Source organism: Schistocerca cancellata, chromosome 6 (genome assembly GCF_023864275.1).
Source record: "Schistocerca cancellata isolate TAMUIC-IGC-003103 chromosome 6, iqSchCanc2.1, whole genome shotgun sequence".
NCBI classification, from domain to species: Eukaryota; Metazoa; Arthropoda; class Insecta; order Orthoptera; family Acrididae; genus Schistocerca; species Schistocerca cancellata.
This window is the reverse complement of record NC_064631.1, coordinates 396,711,699-396,732,002: the sequence shown is the minus strand read 5'-3', so window position 1 is coordinate 396,732,002 and position 20,304 is coordinate 396,711,699. Positions and strand designations below refer to the sequence as shown.

The window sequence follows — 20,304 nt, the reverse complement described above, 5'->3', positions numbered from 1 at the left end:
ATTTTAATTCAAGCCTTCCCGTGGTTTGACAAAATAACGAGGACATGAGAAATTTCTTCCATGCACCCATCGCCAACTGAGAAATTTTTCTATTCTAATTGCGTCGTTATCTTTCCGGTTTGTTTTTCGCGACGAAACAATAGGGCTTGAGAGTATTTGGTTTGTTTTAAGAACCTTGATGCAATCTGTGGTGCAGTCGATACCCGAGTAGTGGTGCCAGATATCGACACACCAAAGATGCTCCTTGGTATCAGAGCATCGCTGGCAACACCAATGAGAGGGAAATAGCAAGACACGCCCACTGAAGTCCTCCGCGCCACCGCCGGGGCCCTGTCTTGCATTCAATGCATTCTCTTGAAACGAGGGCAGTTCTACGCCAGGTTACGTTCCAAGAGTTTCTACAGAACAGTGCTTCGAATTGCATTACCGACGACAATTTATTTCATCACATGTGTTAGAATGATCCTCTCAATGTATATACATGTGCCTACGCTCTGACTCACAGTCACAGCAATGAAGAAGTTCATAACAAAAGATAAGTGTTCATTTTCATTGTAAATGTATTTCAGTGTTTACATTTTATGCATGCAACAATTGTGTTTCTTATCACCTTTAGAACCTAGTTCATTTGTGACAACCTGTCACAACACACTCACTTCTTCGTTTACGACTTCTCTGTACCGTTAATGAAAATCGGACACCATCTTAGGGCGAAAAATGCTTTCAGCATTCTTGACAGGGGGAATTTTCTGACCTAACCAGTTAATCTTCAAACATAATATTCTAATTGCATCTAAACTGGTACATCCGTGTGATAAAAAAAATGGTTCAAATGTCTCTGAGCACTATGGGACTTAACTGCTGAGGTCATCAGTCCCCTAGAACTTAGAACTACTTAAGCCTAACTAACCTAAGGACATCACACACATCCATGCCCGAGGCAGGATTCGAACCTGCGACCGTAGCGGCCACACGGTTCCAGATTGTAGCGCCTAGAACCGCTCGGCCACACCGGCTGGCCAGTGTGGTAACCCTAGATTTCGTTATCCTTAGCTATACTGTTCGAATACTTCTTGCGTCACTTTCTAACTGCTTGAGTATTCCTTTAATTCACAGGCACAGTGACACAAAATATGATACCCAAAAAGAACAAAATTTCCTAGCTCTAATATTAAAATTTAGGCTCAGTCACCTTTCAGTATGCTAGAACACCTGAACTGGCGCGTTTTGAAGGTGCATGTTTCCATCATTACTCTACAAGAAATTCATAAATGGGATAAAAATAAAAATGCATCCCTTTTATAAGATTCTTATAGAGTATTTCTGGTAAGGGCGGCTTGCTCCTTCGAAAAGCATCAATTTTAACGCATATGCATTGTGAAAGGTGGTTGGTCCTACATTTTAACGCTGTGTTTAACAACTACGACCTCGTAACCATCAGGAATAAAATCAAGCTTCCTGACTTTGACATGGTCTGGTTGAATTGTGTGACCCGCTAATGTTGATAGGCCCCTGATGACTGTCATGGTGTCAACTAATTATCCTTGAAAAGGTTTGGTAATGCAACAACATTCACTTGAGCAGAAAGCGCCCTAGCGGAGGCCTTTGTCTGGGATATATTGTAAAGTGATGCTGACAATTGTCTACCATCATAGGAAGCATTGTGCTGAGGCAGTCCCCTACCATCAATTCACGAGAAAAAATTTTCCACAACACTGCCCACTTTTCTTCTTTTGTGGTAACTCTTGACAGTTACTTATGAACTGATATAGATAAAAATTAATTATAGGAGCTCGAGCTACTGGCCGCAGTCCACACATATAATAATGTAACTGAGTCCTATGGAGAAACATGCGGAACTTTCCATGTACGCTTTACAATGCCCAGAACGAATATCGATGCAGTCAGGTGTTCATAGATTCTCTGGCTGGGTTGATGCATGGTCCTGTGGAGGATGCAACCATCATGTGAGGTGCTCATGTCTTCTGATGCGATACCGCTGGTAAATACCACGGCCGGACGCTTCTGTCTCTCTCGTTCAATCCAGAACGTTGTCTAAGTGCCACACGATTATACTCACCTCAGCCTGATCTGTTTACATTTCCCCGATTCGGACCACTGTTTGGGCAGACTCCTCACACTTTACGATTACCTTCGCTGATCCTGGACTTTGCTACTGGCCAATACTTGACTAAGTGAACTCTGTTGTGACCGGCCACGCAGAACTGTTTATTTGCTCCAGTGATTTCCGCATCAGCAATGTCTGTGCGAGTGATCACAAACTTTGTTTCCACGTATTTCCGACTAGGATACGAAAGTGTTGATTTATTTAGCGAACATCAGTAAAATTACAAGCAAAAAGCAATGCATTTGATTCCGGAAGCACCCACTGTCTGTACTCTTTCCCTGCTACAAAGGCCGAAGAAAAATTCGCTTACTTGGACTTCGCAGCGCGCTTCTTCACGTACTAGTAATACGAAAATATATCTCAAAAATTTTCGTCCTGCGCATATTTCGGGCAGTAAATGGATGTTTAGGAATGGCAATCTGGCAACATTTTAATCACGTATGCAGTAACTACCCCTGTCAGCACATAGCAGTAGTGCTGTGCAGTTGGTGCAGTGGATAGCATTATGGGATAGCATGCAAGAAGTCAGGGTTCGATTCTGGGTCAAAGCTTATTTGTTTTTATTTGCTAACAGTAGTTTCCGTGGTACGCTTCCTGGCGTCTCAATCGACATACAGTGATTGCAGTGGGTGTTCCACAAAACATTTGCAGTTACGTGCTACGAACACAGAAATGGAAATGAAATCTTTGTCATTAGTCAACTTTTAAAGAAACCTTTAGCACCTCGCGGACGCGAATTGTTTCACGCCACTGTATCTACTAAATTTCAAACCGGTTTTGAGTGTACACTCCACCGATGGTCCCGTCGAAATTATTTCCAAAGCACGCTGCTAGCCGTGCTGGTGACGTAAGGCACTTACGAAATGTAATGGACCTGTGAACGTAGCATAGTTGGTTTTAATCGATGGGAACATTGTGCGAGGGTAACACGAAACAGGTTTGGAAGCTAATAGATGCAGTGGTGAGGAACAATTCGCATCTACGACGTGCGATAGGTTTTTCTTATTTTTTTTTTATTAAATCTGACCAATGAGGACGACTGTATTGCCGTTTCTGTGTTCGTAGTATGTAACTCCAAATGTTCTGTAATCGCTTTATGACGATTAAGATGCCAGATACTGTATTACGCAGACTACTTTTAGCAAATAAAAACAAATAAGCTTCGACCGAGAAACGAATCCTCGACTTCCTGCATGCTAACCCAAAACGCTCTACATTGCACCAACTACACAGCACTATTGCTATATACCAGGGGCGGGCAGGAATCCTGCTCGTGTGCGGTGCACTTGCACGTGTGCAGTTAACAGGTGTTCTGCGTGCACACAGGGGCAAGCTGGCCACCCGCTTATCTCCCCTCCCAGCCATACCATCTCTCCGCTCCTTCCTCTGTAATGCGTTTTGTTTCCTAGCTTGCTTAGGAATAAGGTTAGTAGGAGTGCTTGAAAGACATCGTGTTTTGAAAGAGGGCCTATTACCTACGATACGTTTTATTTAATGGAATGGAACAAAACTTCTACATACAGACAAACACAAACAGTTACTTAAATTTTCAACACTGATGTTTGCTCTTAACCGACACTTACTAATTCAGCAAATGGTTTTCCAGCTCTCGCTATATTAAGCGCAATCTTATAACTTGCACGTACCGCTGGGCTATTATTGTTGTCGTCCTGAAAATTTGAAAACAGTGCTCCATAAAATGTTAAATCAGTTAGACGAGAGACATGACGAAAGGAAGTCGCAGATCTCTCGTGACCACAGCAACTACGACAGATTCATCTAGTATCGTCAGATCGCTCTTCTTAAGCACAGTGAATTTCCCCATCCGCTCAGAATCCAACAATAAATTGTACTCGTCCTCGTGAAATTTGTTATAATGGCCTTAAATACTAAACTTCTGCTGACCAGCGATAAATCTGCCACATATTAAATATTTCGAATTTTCACGTTTTTGCACAAAGAAAAAATGATTCTCCCATTACTTTTTAAAAGATAGCAAATCTACGATTCTCCGTTTCCTTGACCACTCTGCATTTTCCGGTTCTTGAAATACAACGTTCACTACGCAGTGGTCGCTACACATCAACGTCCGCAGCTTAGCCTGGCACTACACAGCCGCAACCTGCCGGCTGTCGCCAGTGCCCCAGTCGTCGATTGCACACGAGCAGCACACGTGCAGCGCTGTGCGCTCATGAGCCACGTGCAACGTTTGCCCGCCCCTGCTATATACTGACAGAAGTAATTACTGTACACGTGATTACAGTGTTGCCAGATTGCCAATCTTTATAAAGTCCATTTACAGCCTGAAATATGGGTTGCATGTGAGGAATCGCGCTACGAAGTCCGAGTGCGCTAATTTTTCGTCACCCTGTATAGCTGTTGCCTTGAACTTTGTGTGGACGTTTCTACAGAACTATCCACAAGAAAGCACACAGCCCTCGAGCATCCTGGACTGGTAAAAACATGGCCGGTAAAGGCACGAGCAGCGGTCTTACCTTCTCGGTGTACTCGACGACGTCACGCATGCTCCTGGGGTATCCGGACACCAGGTAAGTCTTGGCGGCGGGCGCCATCTTCATCTCTAGCATCAGCACCTCCGTCACTGTCTTGCTCGACAGGTGGCCGAAGTCCTTCATGTCTGCGCAGTCAACGGGGAACAACGTTGTAAATCAGAATTCAAATGACTGGGCAAAATCATTGTTATTATTGTTCTTTGAAGTTAACATGAGGATAGTAGAAAGCTAACTTTTTAAAGTAAAAAACTACTAACGACTGTACGACTATACAGAGGTCAAATTCAAGCATCCACCTAAGGTTAAGTACCAGAGAACTAGAATGAGTCTTTCACTCTGAAGTGGATTGTGCACACACACTGTTGCAGATTGAAAGATCCATTCCACAAATAATCCCCAAGCCTGTGGCTTAGCCGTTTATGCATGACATCGTATATTTCACGAATTATAGTCTGTAAGATGTCCCCGCTTTACTAAACCTCCTGAAGTGTCTCAGTTTAGTTACTGATGTTGTGGCGTATCAAAACAGCCACGCCACTTTGAGGTAGCCGAAAGGCACGCGTACACACACGCCGGCTGGCGTGAGTTCTGGAACAGGATACTTAATTAATGCTATAAGAAAAGAACGGAGCGTCTCATATACTTAACTTTATTCTCTTGTGTGGTACATCTCTATGGTGAATACAAGTAAGGCTCTCTCCAGATATGGTTAACTGCGCCTTGCTAGGTCGTAGCTATGGACTTAGCTGAAGGCTATTCTAACTGTCTCTCGGCAAATGAGAGGAAGGCTTCGTACGTCTAGTCGCTAGCAATGTCGTCCGTACAACTGGGGCGAGTGCTAGTCCGTCTTTCTAGACCTGCCATGTGGTGGCGCTAGGTCTGCAAGTACTGACAGTGGCGACACGCGGGTCCGACATGTACTAATGGACCGCGGCCGATTTAAGCTACCACCTAGCAAGTGTGGTGTCTGGCGGTGACACCACAACTGAGTCCATAGAAGATGGCATAAGGGGCGTACAGCATCAATGGTCGTGCTTCTCCATCTAAAATTTACAAAGATTAAGACAATGCGTCCTTGAATTATCTTAGTGAGTCGTCGCCTAGGATTTCCTCCTACCTATTTTATTGCAGAGCGCTCGTAGTTGATGTCGCTCGCAAAATCAGTACTAGCGCTATCGGATTCTCTGAAAAAGGCAATTCTATAATGTCCTGTAATTTCTAACTGATTATGCGGCAAGCTATATTACTGGAAACAATGTTTTTGGTTGCACTTATGATGTGTTTATTTACGAAAACACAACAGACAGGGCTAGTTCGGAATGTGTCTTATCGGCAGCTGGTGACTATGGCGTACAGTCTGGATGTCGTACTTGTAATAGTGAAATATCGTAGCTGACCGACCAGTGTTGCCGAGCGGTTCTAGGCGCTACAGTCTGGAACCGCGCGACCGCTATGGTCGCAGGTTCGAATCCTGCCTCGGGCATAGATGTGTGTGATGTCCTTAGGTTAGTTAGGTTTAAGTAATTCTAAGTTCTAGGGGACTGATGACCTCAGATGTTAAGTCCCATAGTGCTCAGAGCCATTTGAACCATTATTGTAGCTGTTCGTACAACTCCGTTACATTAAACATTGTTCATTTGTTTATTGAAATGACTGCTTTCTTGCATCGAAGTACTGTTGTAAGAAAGTGTTTATAACCTGTAGGCTTCTCCCAGTATCTATAGTAAAACTAAAAGTGGCTTTTATTAATAAATATTTATTTAAAAAACCACTTGCTTTGCGCCAGAATGGCTGTGGTTTCCCTATGTATAGCACGCCGATGTAACAGTCTTTCTCACAGTTGGCCACAGTACGTCACCCCAAGGCCTACTGGCAATGCCAGGTGGTCCAGCGGCTGCTTCAGCTAGCGCGGGAACTGAAATCTAACTCCCTGCAATGCGTTCTGCAGGTCTGCCTGAGCTTGTTGAATGATACTAACATCTGCAAGCCGGCCGGAGTGGCCGAGCGGTTCTAGGCGCTTCAGTCTGGAAGCGCGCGATCGCTACGGTCGCAAGTTCGAATCCTGCCTCGGGCATGGATGTGTGTGATGTCCTTAGGTTAGTTAGGTTTAAGTAGTTCTAAGTTCTAGGGGATGATGACTTTAGCAGTTAAGTCCCACACTGCTCAGAGCCATTTGAACACCTGCACATGCAATATAAAATGTGAATCTGGAAAAACGCAGGACAGCTCCTGTGAAGTTTGAAATCTAAGAGATAGGTGTAATTGCGCCAGCCTAGGCAAGAAGGATGTATGCCATAGAAATGCCACTTGCCGCAATATGCTGGCGCAGCATTACACTGAAGCATCCACTGGGCATCGTCGGCCGTCTGCCAGTGCCCAACCACTTACTGAAAGAACTGACACTTTATCACGCGTCGTACATGACATTTGTGCCAGCATCATCACAGCAAACCCGCATTGGCGTGTATAAATACTGGCCGTCCAGCTAGGCTGGTAATGAGATCGAATAGGTGAGTCATTGGTTCGTGTCCGCAGCAGTGATATCGCTACCGCTCCACCTTCTTCCCCGCCTGCTGGGGAGTCTAGCCACAACACTGATTGGTTGAGGGTTGAAGAGAGGCCCTCCTAGCCATCGAGCCACTGGCCGTCCGCCACTGGAAGATGTTGCCGGCCACACCCAGTCTGCTGCAGGATATCTGTACTCCCGTCGTCAATAGCAGATGGGGCAGGCTGTCACAGCCCTTCCAGCAGTTGGCATGGCCATAACAGCAACCAGGAACTTTTGCCATGCTAGTTCATTCCGTCCCTGGGCTGCAATGGAACTACCAGCTGCAGGTGTCTTCAGGGCAAGTTTTTCCACTGACGTTTGTGTCTTCAGGACAATGATTCACAACTGAGATCCGTGGGCCGATACCCACCTTCCAACCCCTACCAGCTGTTTGTTTGAGCTACTACACTTCGCATCAAAATCATAGGACCCCTTTTTTCGAAACCCCTTATTGCCTCTCATTGTTACGCGTAAGTTTGAAATTTAGTTCAGAGGTGCCAACAACCCCTCCCCCCCCCCCTCTAGTGGTACAAAAGCGTGGCGCCCTGCGACGTCACACTCGGATTTGACCACGCCTCAAACACCAAGGTGTCGACGTATGAGAAGAAATGGTCACACTACGGAAGTTTATATGAGGTTAAGGTGGGTTAATTATGTCAAATTGGCATCAATTTTCACCAAACTTCTGGCCAACGCTACCGTGGACATGTCACACGATGGGAAGGTCGTCACAGTCCCTCTTATCAACATTTGACGACTCTGCGATGGAAGTCAGACCAGCGACACCCAGCTTTGAAACAGGGTTTTATTGTGGTTAGCCGAGGAAAGCATTTCAAACGAAACGCCTCAGGGAGTGTCATAAAGGGCGTCAATGAAACCACCCCTTTCCCTGGGTCTTTGATTCCTCCGCGGAAGTGAAACATAAGTATGTGCGAGAATAAAAAGGAAAATCGTCCCTCTAAGACCCCCCCTCCCCCCCAACCCCGCCACAGTTCGGCAACACTCTCTGTGCCACTCGCCCAACTCAGTTGCGCACGTTACAAATGTACCCATCGGAAACGTTGACACTAATTTATCCCGGTGGCTGCTCTAGCGCTTGAAGGCAGGGAAAACGTACCCAAGGGAAATCTAAGGATTTGCTTACCGTCAGACGTTATAGCAGCGCCGAGTCTGAACTGGTCTCAGAATTTCTGACAGGTACATTTTTAACGTGTTCAACAAAGTTGCATGGGTGGCAGCGAGGTTGTTGCCGAACTAAGGGGTCTTAAAATGACGCTTTCCCGTTTTCTTCACACTACAGCAGAGTGCAAAAGAAGAGGGTTAAAAAATCATAAGTATGTTTTGCTGCTTCGGATCACATTCAGATTTCGTTCAATGGTTTTAAACGGTCCCTACTGGTCCCAACTTGTACACGAGAGTAAAAATTCCGACCGCGCTGCAGTCTAAAGGGGTGCGATCGCGTTCAGTGGGTATGTAACCCAAAAATGTCCTCAGAGAAGGGTTGAAACGCCCGAGGTGTCAGCAGTGTCAGTGGTTGTCAAGAACTTCTTCCCGTTGCTTGTCGAACTACGAAGTGTTATTTTTGACCGCGATATGTGTGGGTATCAACACTTTAGGAGAAGGGGTGCTTACTTTGACGCCATTTATGGCACCACCTGAGGCCTTTTCGTGCTGATTCTGAGCCGCGTTGTGTCTGGTACGTTTTCCTCGGCCAGCCATAAGAACACCACGTGGTTTCAACACTGGGTGTCGTGATTCTGACCTTCACCGCAGAGACGTCGAAAAAAGGTGCGAAATGTTGGTAAGAAGGGCTGTGATGCCCTTCCCACCCATCTTAACTCACATGAACCTCCGCACTGGGGCCTTTTCTTCTCATGTGTCGGTACCCTGGTGTTCGAAGAGTGGTCGAGCCCGAGGTTGACGTCGTAGGGCGTCACGCCTTTACACCATTGTACGAGATGAAGGTTGTAGGCACCTTTGAGCCAAATTTCGAACTTATGCATCGCAATGTGAAACAGTTACGGGTTTTCAAAAAGTGGTCCCTTAATTCCGTTGTGCAGTGTACTACGATATACTGGGGAGTATTAAAGGGATTCTGCTGTCATCGAGTGGCTTTTCACTCACCGCGACCCACCATCCCCCACCAGAGCATGCCCACAGATATACAGTCGGTTGTATACAGTAAGTTGACGAGCTGTTGTCAGAGCCTTTTCTATATCTCAGAAGGGACCTCACAGCGAGCATAACGAGAACACTTCTCTTCCGACCTGCCAGCTGTTTTCCTGACGGTACCCATTACCTGCCCATAGTCGGAGCTTCCAACGAGAAACATGTCATCCGCGGTGATTGCCCGGACTTCCCAGGGAGCACCATCACTAGCTCAACAGATTATTGCTGTCTCAGATGAGCTATTAGGTACCGTCTCATACCAATTGCTAAGACGTAATGGGATAGCCATGTGGCTGGTACCAATTCTGAAGGACGCGAACCCATCACTTTCAGCCACTCACCCATGACCGAGGACAAATCGATCAGGTGTTGCTTATCAGAAGACGCGGTGACAACGGGGTTTCCATGGAAGTCCAATGGCACCAAAGGTACGACAGCCTTACCTAAGCTACCCACCGTCGCCGTAGCTCAGGGCAGCAGCATGAAGCTTGGCCAGCGTAACCTCTAGCTGTTACCCGACAACGGCCAATTCACATTGTGTCCGCACCCAACAACCACAGCCCATATACAACAGCTGCTTTGCAAAACTACGTATCATGAAAATATATACCAACCGAAGCTGTGGTAGATTAAAAACAAGGTACCGGTGGTGCCGTTGGCTATTGCTCACTGGTCAACGGCTAAGATTTGCAATATTCGCAAGTTCAAATTTAATCGGGCTATATTGACGTGAAACTTGACTACAAAGTCAGCTTACGGGTTGACAACGCTCGTAAAATACGTAATCATCTGTAAAAATAAATTAGCACTCCTGTAGGCTGAGGTGAGAAAAGCCATTGGATGCCTCCTAATATTGTGTCAAACCTCCTTTTGCCCTGCGTACTGCAGCAACTCGACGTGGTATGGACTCAACAAGTCGTTGCAGGTCCCTTGCGGAAACATTGAACCAAGCTGCCTCTATAGCCGTCCATATTATCGAAAGTGTTGCCAGTGCACGAACTGACCTCTCGATTATATTCCATAAATGTTGAATGGGATCCATGACGGGCAATCTGGGTGGCTAAATCATTCGGTCGAATTGTCTAGCATGTTATTCAACCCAGTTGCGAACAGTTGTGGTGCGGTGACATGGCACAATATCATCCATAAAAATTCGATCATGGTTTGGGAACAGGAAGCTCATGAAAGACTGCAAATGGTTCCCAGCAGGCGAACATAACCATTTCCAGTCAGTGATCTGTTCAATTAGACCAGAAGTCACAGTCCACACCATGTAAACAGAGCCCATAATATTATTGAGCCACCACCAGCTCGCTCAGTGCCTTGTTGACAAACTGGGTCCGTAGCTTCGTAGGGTCTGCGCCACACTCGAACCCTATAATCAGCTCTTACCAACTAAAATAGGGCCTCATCTGACCAAGCGACAGTTTTCCAGTCGTCTAGGGTCCAACTGATATGGTCGCGAGCCGAGGAGAGGCGCTGCAGGCGACGTCGTGCTCCTAGCAAAGGCACCCTCGGCAGTCGTCTGCTGCCATAGCCCGTTAACGGCACATTTCGCCTCACTGTCCTAACGGATGCGTTCGTCCCACGTCACACATTGATTTCTGCGGTTATTACACGCCGTGTTGCTTGTCTGTTAACTATGCCAACTCTACGCAAACGCCGCTGCTCTCTTTCGTTAAGTGGACGCCGACGGTCACTGCGTTGTCCATGGAGAGAGGTAATGCTTGAAATTTGGTATTCTCGGCAGACTCTTAACATTTAGGATCTTGCAATATTGAATTCCTGACCAATTAAGGAAATTGAAACGTATATAACTCCAGCTACCATGTTTCTGTTAATTCCCGTCGTGCAGCCACAATGACTTCGGAAACCGTTTCACATGAATCACCTGTGTGCATTTGAGAACACACCCTATGCACTGCCCTTTTATACCTTGTGTACACGACATTACCGCTGTCTGTAGATGTGTATATCGCTATCCCACGGCTTTTGACACCTCAGTGTGCACCGCGGAATAAAAAGTTACAGTTCACTTCTACAAAGATGCAGATAAGGAAATGACTAAACTGAATGCTGTGTATAACTTAGATACTGCTGCTGGTTATTGGCCACTGGTTAACAACTAAAGCACTACACACTGTCACTTTCCGATACAAAATGACTATGACTGAATAATCAAAAGCCCTTCAACGGGTAGCATAAACGATATAGACTATGTGATCAAAAGTATCAGGACATCCCTAAAAACATAAGTTTTTCATATTAGGTGCATTGTGCTGCCATCTACTGTCTGGTACTCCATATCAGCGACCTCAGTTGTCATTAGACATCGTGAGAGAGCAGAATGGGGCACTCCATGGAACTCACGGACTTCGAACATGCTCAGGTGACTGGGTGCCACTTCTGTCATACGTCTGTACACGTGATTTCCATACTCTTAAACATCCCTAGGTTCACTGCTCCCGATGTGATAGTGAAGTGGAAACGTGAACGGACAGGTACAGCACAAAAACGTACAGGCCAACCTCATCTGCTGACTGACAGAGACCGCCGACAGTTGAAGAGGATAGTAATGTGTAATAGCCAGACATCCACCCAGATCATCACACAGGAATTCCATACTGCATCAGGATCCACTGCAAGTACTATGACAGTTAGGCGGGAGGGGAGAAAACTTGGATTTCATGGCCGAGCGGCTGCCCATAAGCCACACATCACGCCGGTAAATGGCAAACGACGCCGCACTTGGTGTAAGGAGCGTAAACATGGACGACTGAACAGTGGAAAAACGTTGCATGGAGTGACGAATCACGGTACACAATGTGTCGATATGGCGGCAGGGTGTGGGTATGGCGAATGCCTGGTGAACGTCATCTGCCAGCATGTGTAGTGCCAATAGCAAAATTCGGAGGCGGTGGTGTTATGGTGTGGTCGTGTTTTTCAAGGAGGAGCCTTATACCACTTGTTGTTTTGCGTGGCACTATCACAGCACATGCCTACATTCATGTTTTAGGCACCTTCTTGCTTCCCGCTGTTGAAGAGCAATTCGGGGATGGTGACTGCAACTTTCGATACGATCGAGCACCTGTTCATAATGCACGGCCTGCGGTGGAGTGGTTACACATAACATCCCTGTAGTGGACTGGCCTGCACAGAGTCCTGACCTGAAACCTGTAGAACAAATTTGGGATGTTCTGGACTGCCGACTTCGTGCTAGGCCTCACCGACCGACCTCGATACCTCTCCTCAGTACAGTACTCCGTGAAGAATTGGCTGCCATTCCCCAAGAAACCTTCCAGCATCTGACTGAAAGTATGCCTGCGAGAGTGGTAGCTCTCATCAAGGCTAAGGATGGGCCAACACCATACTGAATTCCAGCATTACCGATAGAGGGCGCCATGAACTTGTAAGTCATTTTCAGCCAGGTGTCCGGATCTTTTGATCACATGGTGTACGTAGTTTGAGACTGCAAGTGAAATTTAAAATCGTCTTTGACAATACGATTATGAAAAAGTGTAAAAACTGGAGAATGCGTAGTATACCAAAGTGAGTGAGTGGCGGGAAAGGAAATGTGATGACAGGTCAAATATATTCCGCTCCGGTTCTACAGTGTCAGTCCTTTAACGATAAAATAATCAGAGGCATTTGTGCTCTCTGCGTCGAAATATACAGTAAACTGTAAGTTTCTGGAGAAAAGAAAGTATTTAACTTAATATCTGTATAATAATAATAATAATTACTATTATTATCATTGTTATTATTATTGTTACTATTATTATTATTATTAGTATTATTATTTTGTGTGTCTCAATGGGGGAGCGCAATGTTTTCAATTGGACGCCATATCGTCTACTTGCGTGTCGCTAGTCTACTACAGTTATCCAATGGGGGAAAGGGGACCTACAGTTTATCGTGGAATTCAAGTCAAGAGCTGTTTGTGGCGACTCCTCACATCGTGGAGAGGTGAAGACCCGTGCCCGTGCACACAAAATTTTTACAGTGTTGCCGAGATTCGACCCTGCAACCTCGAGGTTTCCAGGCAAGCGCTTTGCCACGACATCACCTGGCCCGACATTTGTCTAATGTCATCTGGCTAAAATATTTTACTTGATCTGCAAGAAATACAAAACCCACATTTTTGTTAGCGGTGTGCTGAATACATGTGTTGATAGTTTTAGCATTTCAAGTATTGTATACATTGACGCGATATTAACACAGAACAATTTTAATTAATTTCTTACTGAGCTCTATTTACTGGAGCATGCAAGTCTCTGTGAGTGGTTTACAATGCACACAAAGAACACACAACAACAAGGTAATCAGATAATCTATTAAGGAAAGCACTCATTTAGCGAGTGAAGGCGTCAGCTTGAAGGCGACTTTCAGACTCAAGTAAATGAAAGGAAGAGTTGCGTGGTTATCCTTTATGAAGAGCTCAGTTTCGAAGGGATAAACACCTTCAGTGAGACTATATGCTTCGGCAGCTGTTGAACTACCTTTGCCTTAAGCACTGTGTTCGGAAACTTTCAATAAAATAGTTTGAAGTTACGGGTAGCTCTCAAAAACATTGTCATTTTTTTTCAACATATGCTACTAGCCGCGCAAACCGGTCGTGTTTTAAATGAAATCGCCCAGGCTTTTGCCTTAAGTAATGTAACGAAAGCACAGGGAATATGGCAGCCATTCTTACTACTGAATAATAGATGGAAGGAGCTTGAAATGCTATTATTTGTGCTGTAAAACTAGATACGACGATCGAAGCGAAGACTAAATTAAAAGAGAGACAACATTCAACATAAAGCTTTCCTTATTAAAAGCAACTGTCTCACATCAATTATAAACCTAGAACTGGGGAAAAGGCATATAGATCTATAAATTTTGAGCATGTACTGTAAAAAAGTAAATTAATAATGATCTGAAGAAAATCAAAGATGCGAAGTCTGATGGCGCTTGAACTGACACAAATTAGATGTGCAAACCGGATAAAGTGCTTGAGCACTACATAATTTTATGGCACGACATGTTTCGGGAATGATGTGGCTCAATGATTAAGCTGATAAAGCAGTAGAGAAGTTCGGATCACTGTAGCTTGTGGCAGTTGTCAAGTACCTCAATGTTAATACTAGTCTTTTGTAAACACTTTCCGATTTGCCCATTACAGTGTCATTTCTCTTTACAGCAGGGGTGTGCAACCTTTTAGCTTCCCTGGGTCATAATGGAGGAGGACTAGTATTTTTGGACCATACATAATTTACTTAACACTAAAACACAATGAAAACAGAGACACACACGGAGAGAGAGAGAGAGAGAAGGAGAGGAAGGGCCGGTCGCAGTTATGGTGGAGGTGTGGTAAGAGTTCCAAAAAAATTCATTTTATCACAAATTTATATCAACGTTTTTTTTCATATCGTGTGACAGACTCTTACTTCTTGGGTCGCATTGATACTTGCTTTGGAATGCATGCAGCTCGCAGGATTCGACACAAATGTTATACAGTGCGGTCAGATGATTGGTTGGTTAGTTCGGGGGAAGGAACCAAACAGAGAGGTGATCAGTTCCATCGGATTATGGAAGAATGGAGAAGGAAGTCGGCCGTGCCCTTTCCAAGGGACCATCCCGGCATTTGCCTCAAGCGATTTATGGAAATCACGGAAAACCTGAATCAGGATGGCCGGACGCGGGTTTGGGTTTGAACCGTCCAGTGCGATCAGAAAAAGGTTGAAAAGCTTGTAAGGGTATTGGAGGATAGGTTGTGCCGAGAAATAATTGTTGGTAAAAAAATTCGATACTTTGCACCGTTTCCGTGCTAATTAGTACTGAAGTTACACAATCAGACGGCTTCCTGCATCAAATTCAAGCGGCTCACCACAGACGGTGTCGCCAAAAGTTTTGTTCGTTTGGTTCCCTAAAACAGAACAAGAGAGCGATACAAAAATTGGACGTGGGACGGTAGTAAGGATCGAGCGACAGGCTGAGCACTCTCTTCAAAAATGGTTCAAATGGCTCTGAGCACTATGGGACTTAACATCTGAGGTCATCAGTCCCCTAGAACTTAGAACTAATTAAACCTAACTAACCTAAGGACATCACACACATCCATGCCCGAGGCAGGATTCGAACCTGCGACCGTAGCGGTCGCGCGATTCCAGACTGAAGCACATAGAACCGTTCGGCCACACCGGCCGGCGAGCACTCTGTTGCGCTATCATCAACGCTATGAGAACAACTGACGCTAATTGTATCTGGCGGGTAGCTCGAATTGGCGCGTGCAACGGCTTAATTGGCTAACTTCAGTGCGAAGTAAATCGGAAACGGCGCAACGTATCGAATTTGTTTCTTAATTATTTTTCAGCACAGCTTACCCTACAAATCGTTACAAGCTTTTCGCACTGTGCCTGACCACGATGTGATATACTGCAACAACACAAAGAATGCGTCTTCGTTCTACGCAGTTAAACTAGTTCTAATTCTCAATATTAAAATGCGAAAGCGTTACATGTTTTAGACCTAACGCTTTTGTCCATATTCTCAGTACTCTTCTTTTTCTTTCTATAACTTCCGAAATAATAGCACCAGACATAACTATTTTATAAGCAAATTTGATTAATTTCAACATGGCTATAAAATATTCTGCACTCTCAAACTACTTATTCAGAACTGTGCGAAAGCTGCATTGTGGCTGTAAGGTGTAAATGTGAACTAAATAGTGTAGGCAAGGGGTGCAGACAATCGTTGCGAAACTGGTCTTCTCCGACAAACCTGAGCGCTCGTAAAAGACCGTTTTGGCTTGCCGTAGGCACTAGTCATTCCTTGGAAACATTGTTAAGGTGGAGAGAAATGATGCCTGTATGTGAACTTAAAGCAGAGGGAAGAGTGATTCAGCCCTTCGGAAAAGCAACACCTTGTGCAAGGATAGTGCACGCTCTCAAAAATTTGTGTTGTGCGTTTGGTGGAACCAGTCATTCTTAATCATGGACTGCTGCCATGAAATGAAACGTTTGAGTGCTGCGGATATTTGACTGCTAAGACGACACGCTGTTGCTATCGAAAGCAAAACACTTGGAAAACCTGTGTTGTTAACCCACGATAATGCACACCCGCATACGGCCAGAATCACCACAGATGCGATTGTTGACCTTGGTTGGGAACCGCTTCCTCACCCTACATATTCACCAGATCGGTCCCCTCTAATTAACATCTTTTCTGGTCTCTAACAACAATCAGGGGCAAGTGTTTCATGATGCTTTTCTTAGCAACTGGGTAACAGTTTTCTTCGGCATAGGATTCCTGCCTGAACCTACCACGCGGCTATTTTTAAAGATGGAGAATATTGTACCAAGCAGCGTTTTCGTCTTGTTATTGTGAACTGTATTGTATTGTAGTGTATTTAAATACTAATGAAATAAAAATGACTTTGTAAAAATGGCACGATTTTATGCACTCAACAAATACCTTGAAGCCATGCAGGGCTGTTTACATAAAATATTTTGCACTTTTCTTTGTATCCAGTTTTATCTGTCAACGTGACATGATCTCTTTAACACATTTTACTTCTACCATAATGGAATTTAATCTCGTTTCCCGTGCTAGCAGAAAATATAAGGGGCAGTCAAATGAAAACGAAACAGGTGTAATAAAGTAAGTAAACTTTTTATTAATACAAATGTAATCACTACAACTGTTAATACATTTTTTCCACTGTAAGACAAGACGATCAGTCACTTCAGAGGAACCAAGATTGTACCCAATCAAGCACTTCTTCGTCCGAAGCTAATCTACGGCCACGAATATCTTTCGTAAGGTTTCCAAAAACATGAAAATCGCATGGCCCATACACATGTTGGCAAAGCAGTTTCGGCTAAGCTGCAGAAGTTTCGCTGGGAAGCCATTACAAAATGGTTCAAATGGCTCTGAGCACTATGGGACTTAACATCTGAGGTCATCAGTCCCCTAGAACTTAGAACTACTTAAACCTAACTAACCTAAGGACATCACACACATCCATGCCCGAGGCAGGATTCGAACCTGCGACTGTAGCGGTCGCGCGGTTCCAGACTGAAGCGCCTAGAACCGCTCGGTCACACCGGCCGGCAAGCCATTACACATCCATCATACAGTCACGATCTCTCCCCATTCGATTTACATATATTTCTGTGGTGTGCCTTCTTTCCAAGACACAGTTTTGTTTCATCAGTTAAACTGGTTTCGAAACAGTTGTGACATCGTCAGGGGGTTTTCCTTCTACAGTTTCTTTTGTTACAGTATATGTGCGCTGTGGCTGTCAAACAAAAGAAGTCACAAGTCTATGTTAATACATCATGTCATCTACAGCACAAAGATGTTAATTCAACGTGTGGATCGATACTTATTATTTATTTTTATTATTATTTCATTTTCTAGGATATAACTTATTCTACTCAAAAAATTTACTAAAGACATTGCTTTATCATTTCTTGTTGCAGACGACATACCTTATTAAAATAGACTTGCGACGGATGTCATTCGACAGCCAAACGGTGCACATTATATAATAAAAGGACCTGCGGAAGAAAAACCCACTGAAAATGCTACAACTGTAGAGAAACATGCTTGACTAATAAAACAAAATTTTTGTTCTCGCAAGGAAGTAGGAACAATTTAATTAATTAACGTTGCGTGTCGTTTACTAGAAAGCTTACGTCAATCTGTTGTAGAATAATGGAACATGTTTTGTGTTCTCGTATTATGACGTTCTTAGATAATACAAATCTCCTTCATCATAACCAACATGGATTCCGCAAACAGAGATCATGTGAAACTCAGCTCGCCCTATTTGCCCAAGAAATTCACAGTGCCGTAGACACTGGCGAGCAGATTGATGCCGTATTCCTGGACTTCAGGAAGGCATTTGATACGGTTCCGCACTTACGTTTAGTGAAAAAAATACGAGCTTACGGAATATCGGACCAGGTTTGTGATTGGATTCAGGATTTCCTAGAAGAAAGAACACAACATGTCACTCTTAACGGTTCAAAATCTGCAGATGTAGAGGTAATTTCGGGAGTACCGCAAGGAAGCGTGATAGGACCTTTATTGTTTACAATATACATAAATGACTTAGTTGACAACATCGGTAGCTCCGTGAGGCTATTTGCAGATGACACGGTTGTCTACAAGAAAGTAGCAACATCAGAAGACTCGTACGTACTCCAGGAAGACCTGCAGAGGATTAATGCATGGTGCGACAGCTGGCAGCTTTCCCTAAACGTAGATAAATGTAATATAATGCGCATACATAGGGGCAGAAATCCATTCCAGTACGATTATGCCATAGGTGGTAAATCATTGGAAGCGGTAACGACCGTAAAATACTTAGGAGTTACTATCCGGAGCGATCTGAAGTGGAATGATCACATAAAACAAATAGTGGGAAAAGCAGGCGCCAGGTTGAGATTCATAGGAAGAATTCTAAGAAAATGTGACTCATCGACGAAAGAAGTAGCTTACAAAACGCTTGTTTGTCCGATTCTTGAGTATTGCTCATCAGTATGGGACCCTTACCAGGTTGGATTAATAGAAGAGATAGACATGATCCAGCGAAAAGCAGCGCGATTCGTCATGGGGACATTTAGTCAGCGCGAGAGCGTTACGGAGATGCTGAACAAGCTCCAGTGGCGGACACTTCAAGAAAGGCGTTACGCAATACGGAGAGGTTTATTATCGAAATTACGAGAGAGCACATTCCGGGAAGAGATGGGCAACATATTACTACCGCCCACATATATCTCGCGTAATGATCACAACGAAAAGATCCGAGAAATTAGAGCAAATACGGAGACTTACAAGCAGTCGTTCTTCCCACGCACAATTCGTGAATGGAACAGGGAAGGGGGGATCAGATAGTGGTACAATAAGCACCCTCCGCCACACACCGTAAGGTGGCTCGCGGAGTATAGATGTAGATGTAGATGTAGATGTACTAAAGCACTAACGATAAGGAAGGCAAGCTACAGTTCAGTGTCCCTTGATGAAGCGAGTTTATTGGGAAATCGACTCTGCTCTGGCGTCCTGGCAACAGAGCGGCCTTGTTGCCGCTTACTACGCGACAGGCAGTCAGCTACTTTACGTGCTCTTAGTTGCGTGTCACTCACTGATGTAAACACACAGGTCCTTACCAGACACACATAACGAGAATATGATGTTTTCCGCATACGGTGAGCTGAGTAAGCACACGTCGAAAGTAAAATTCGGACAGTTATGTACCAGGTGGTTATAATTAAAGTGCAGCTACTCACGAAGGCTTTGTGTGGACTGTAAGTATCTCATGGCAGCGAAACTTGCTAGACATGCTAAACGTTAATGAGGAACCGGTTCACGCTGAAAAACAAATTACTTTCCACTGTGAGCACCAGGTGCAAATCTGGCGCTGTACTCTGTTTGTATGACGATGTGACATCCACACTGCCATTTGACAAACCATAAAGTGAATGAAAAGTGTGGCTTTCGAGAAGAGAGCGGTGCGTTGTTAGTGAAACTTGAAATGGCTCTGAGCACTATGGGACTCAACTGCTGTGGTCATAAGTCCCCTAGAACTTAGAACTACTTAAACCTAGCTAACCTAAGGACATCACACACATCCATGCCCGAGGCAGGATTCGAACCTGCGACCGTAGCGGTCGTGCGGTTCCAGACTGGAGCGCCTTTAACCGCGCGGCCACTCCGGCCGGCGTGTTAGTGAAACTGTCTGATGTGAAAGGCAGCAATTACAGTGCAACATAGAGACAATATCTCCGACTGACTGGTCTGAGAGATGTCACTAAATAGGGTGAGTAAAAGTGCTTGTCAATCCATTACAAATGAAAACATTGCTATACCTTGAAGAGGAAGGCATCCTATCCCGGTGTACGAAGCTGCTGTCGCTCTAAGTGACTGCAGAGCAAGTGACCGGGCTATTGTTAGTGCTC

The 20,304-nt window shown here is 44.7% G+C and overlaps 1 protein-coding gene across 1 annotated transcript in view; it reads right to left on the bottom strand.

The window, feature by feature from the left end:
* LOC126190817 (adenylate kinase isoenzyme 5) overlaps positions 1-20,304 on the bottom strand; it is a 526,350-nt gene that overhangs the window by 245,414 nt on the left and 260,632 nt on the right. Inside the window, exon 4 of the mRNA XM_049931384.1 lies at positions 4,624-4,766. Coding sequence (XP_049787341.1) covers positions 4,624-4,766 — 143 coding nt within the window. The remainder of the gene's footprint in view (positions 1-4,623; positions 4,767-20,304) is intronic.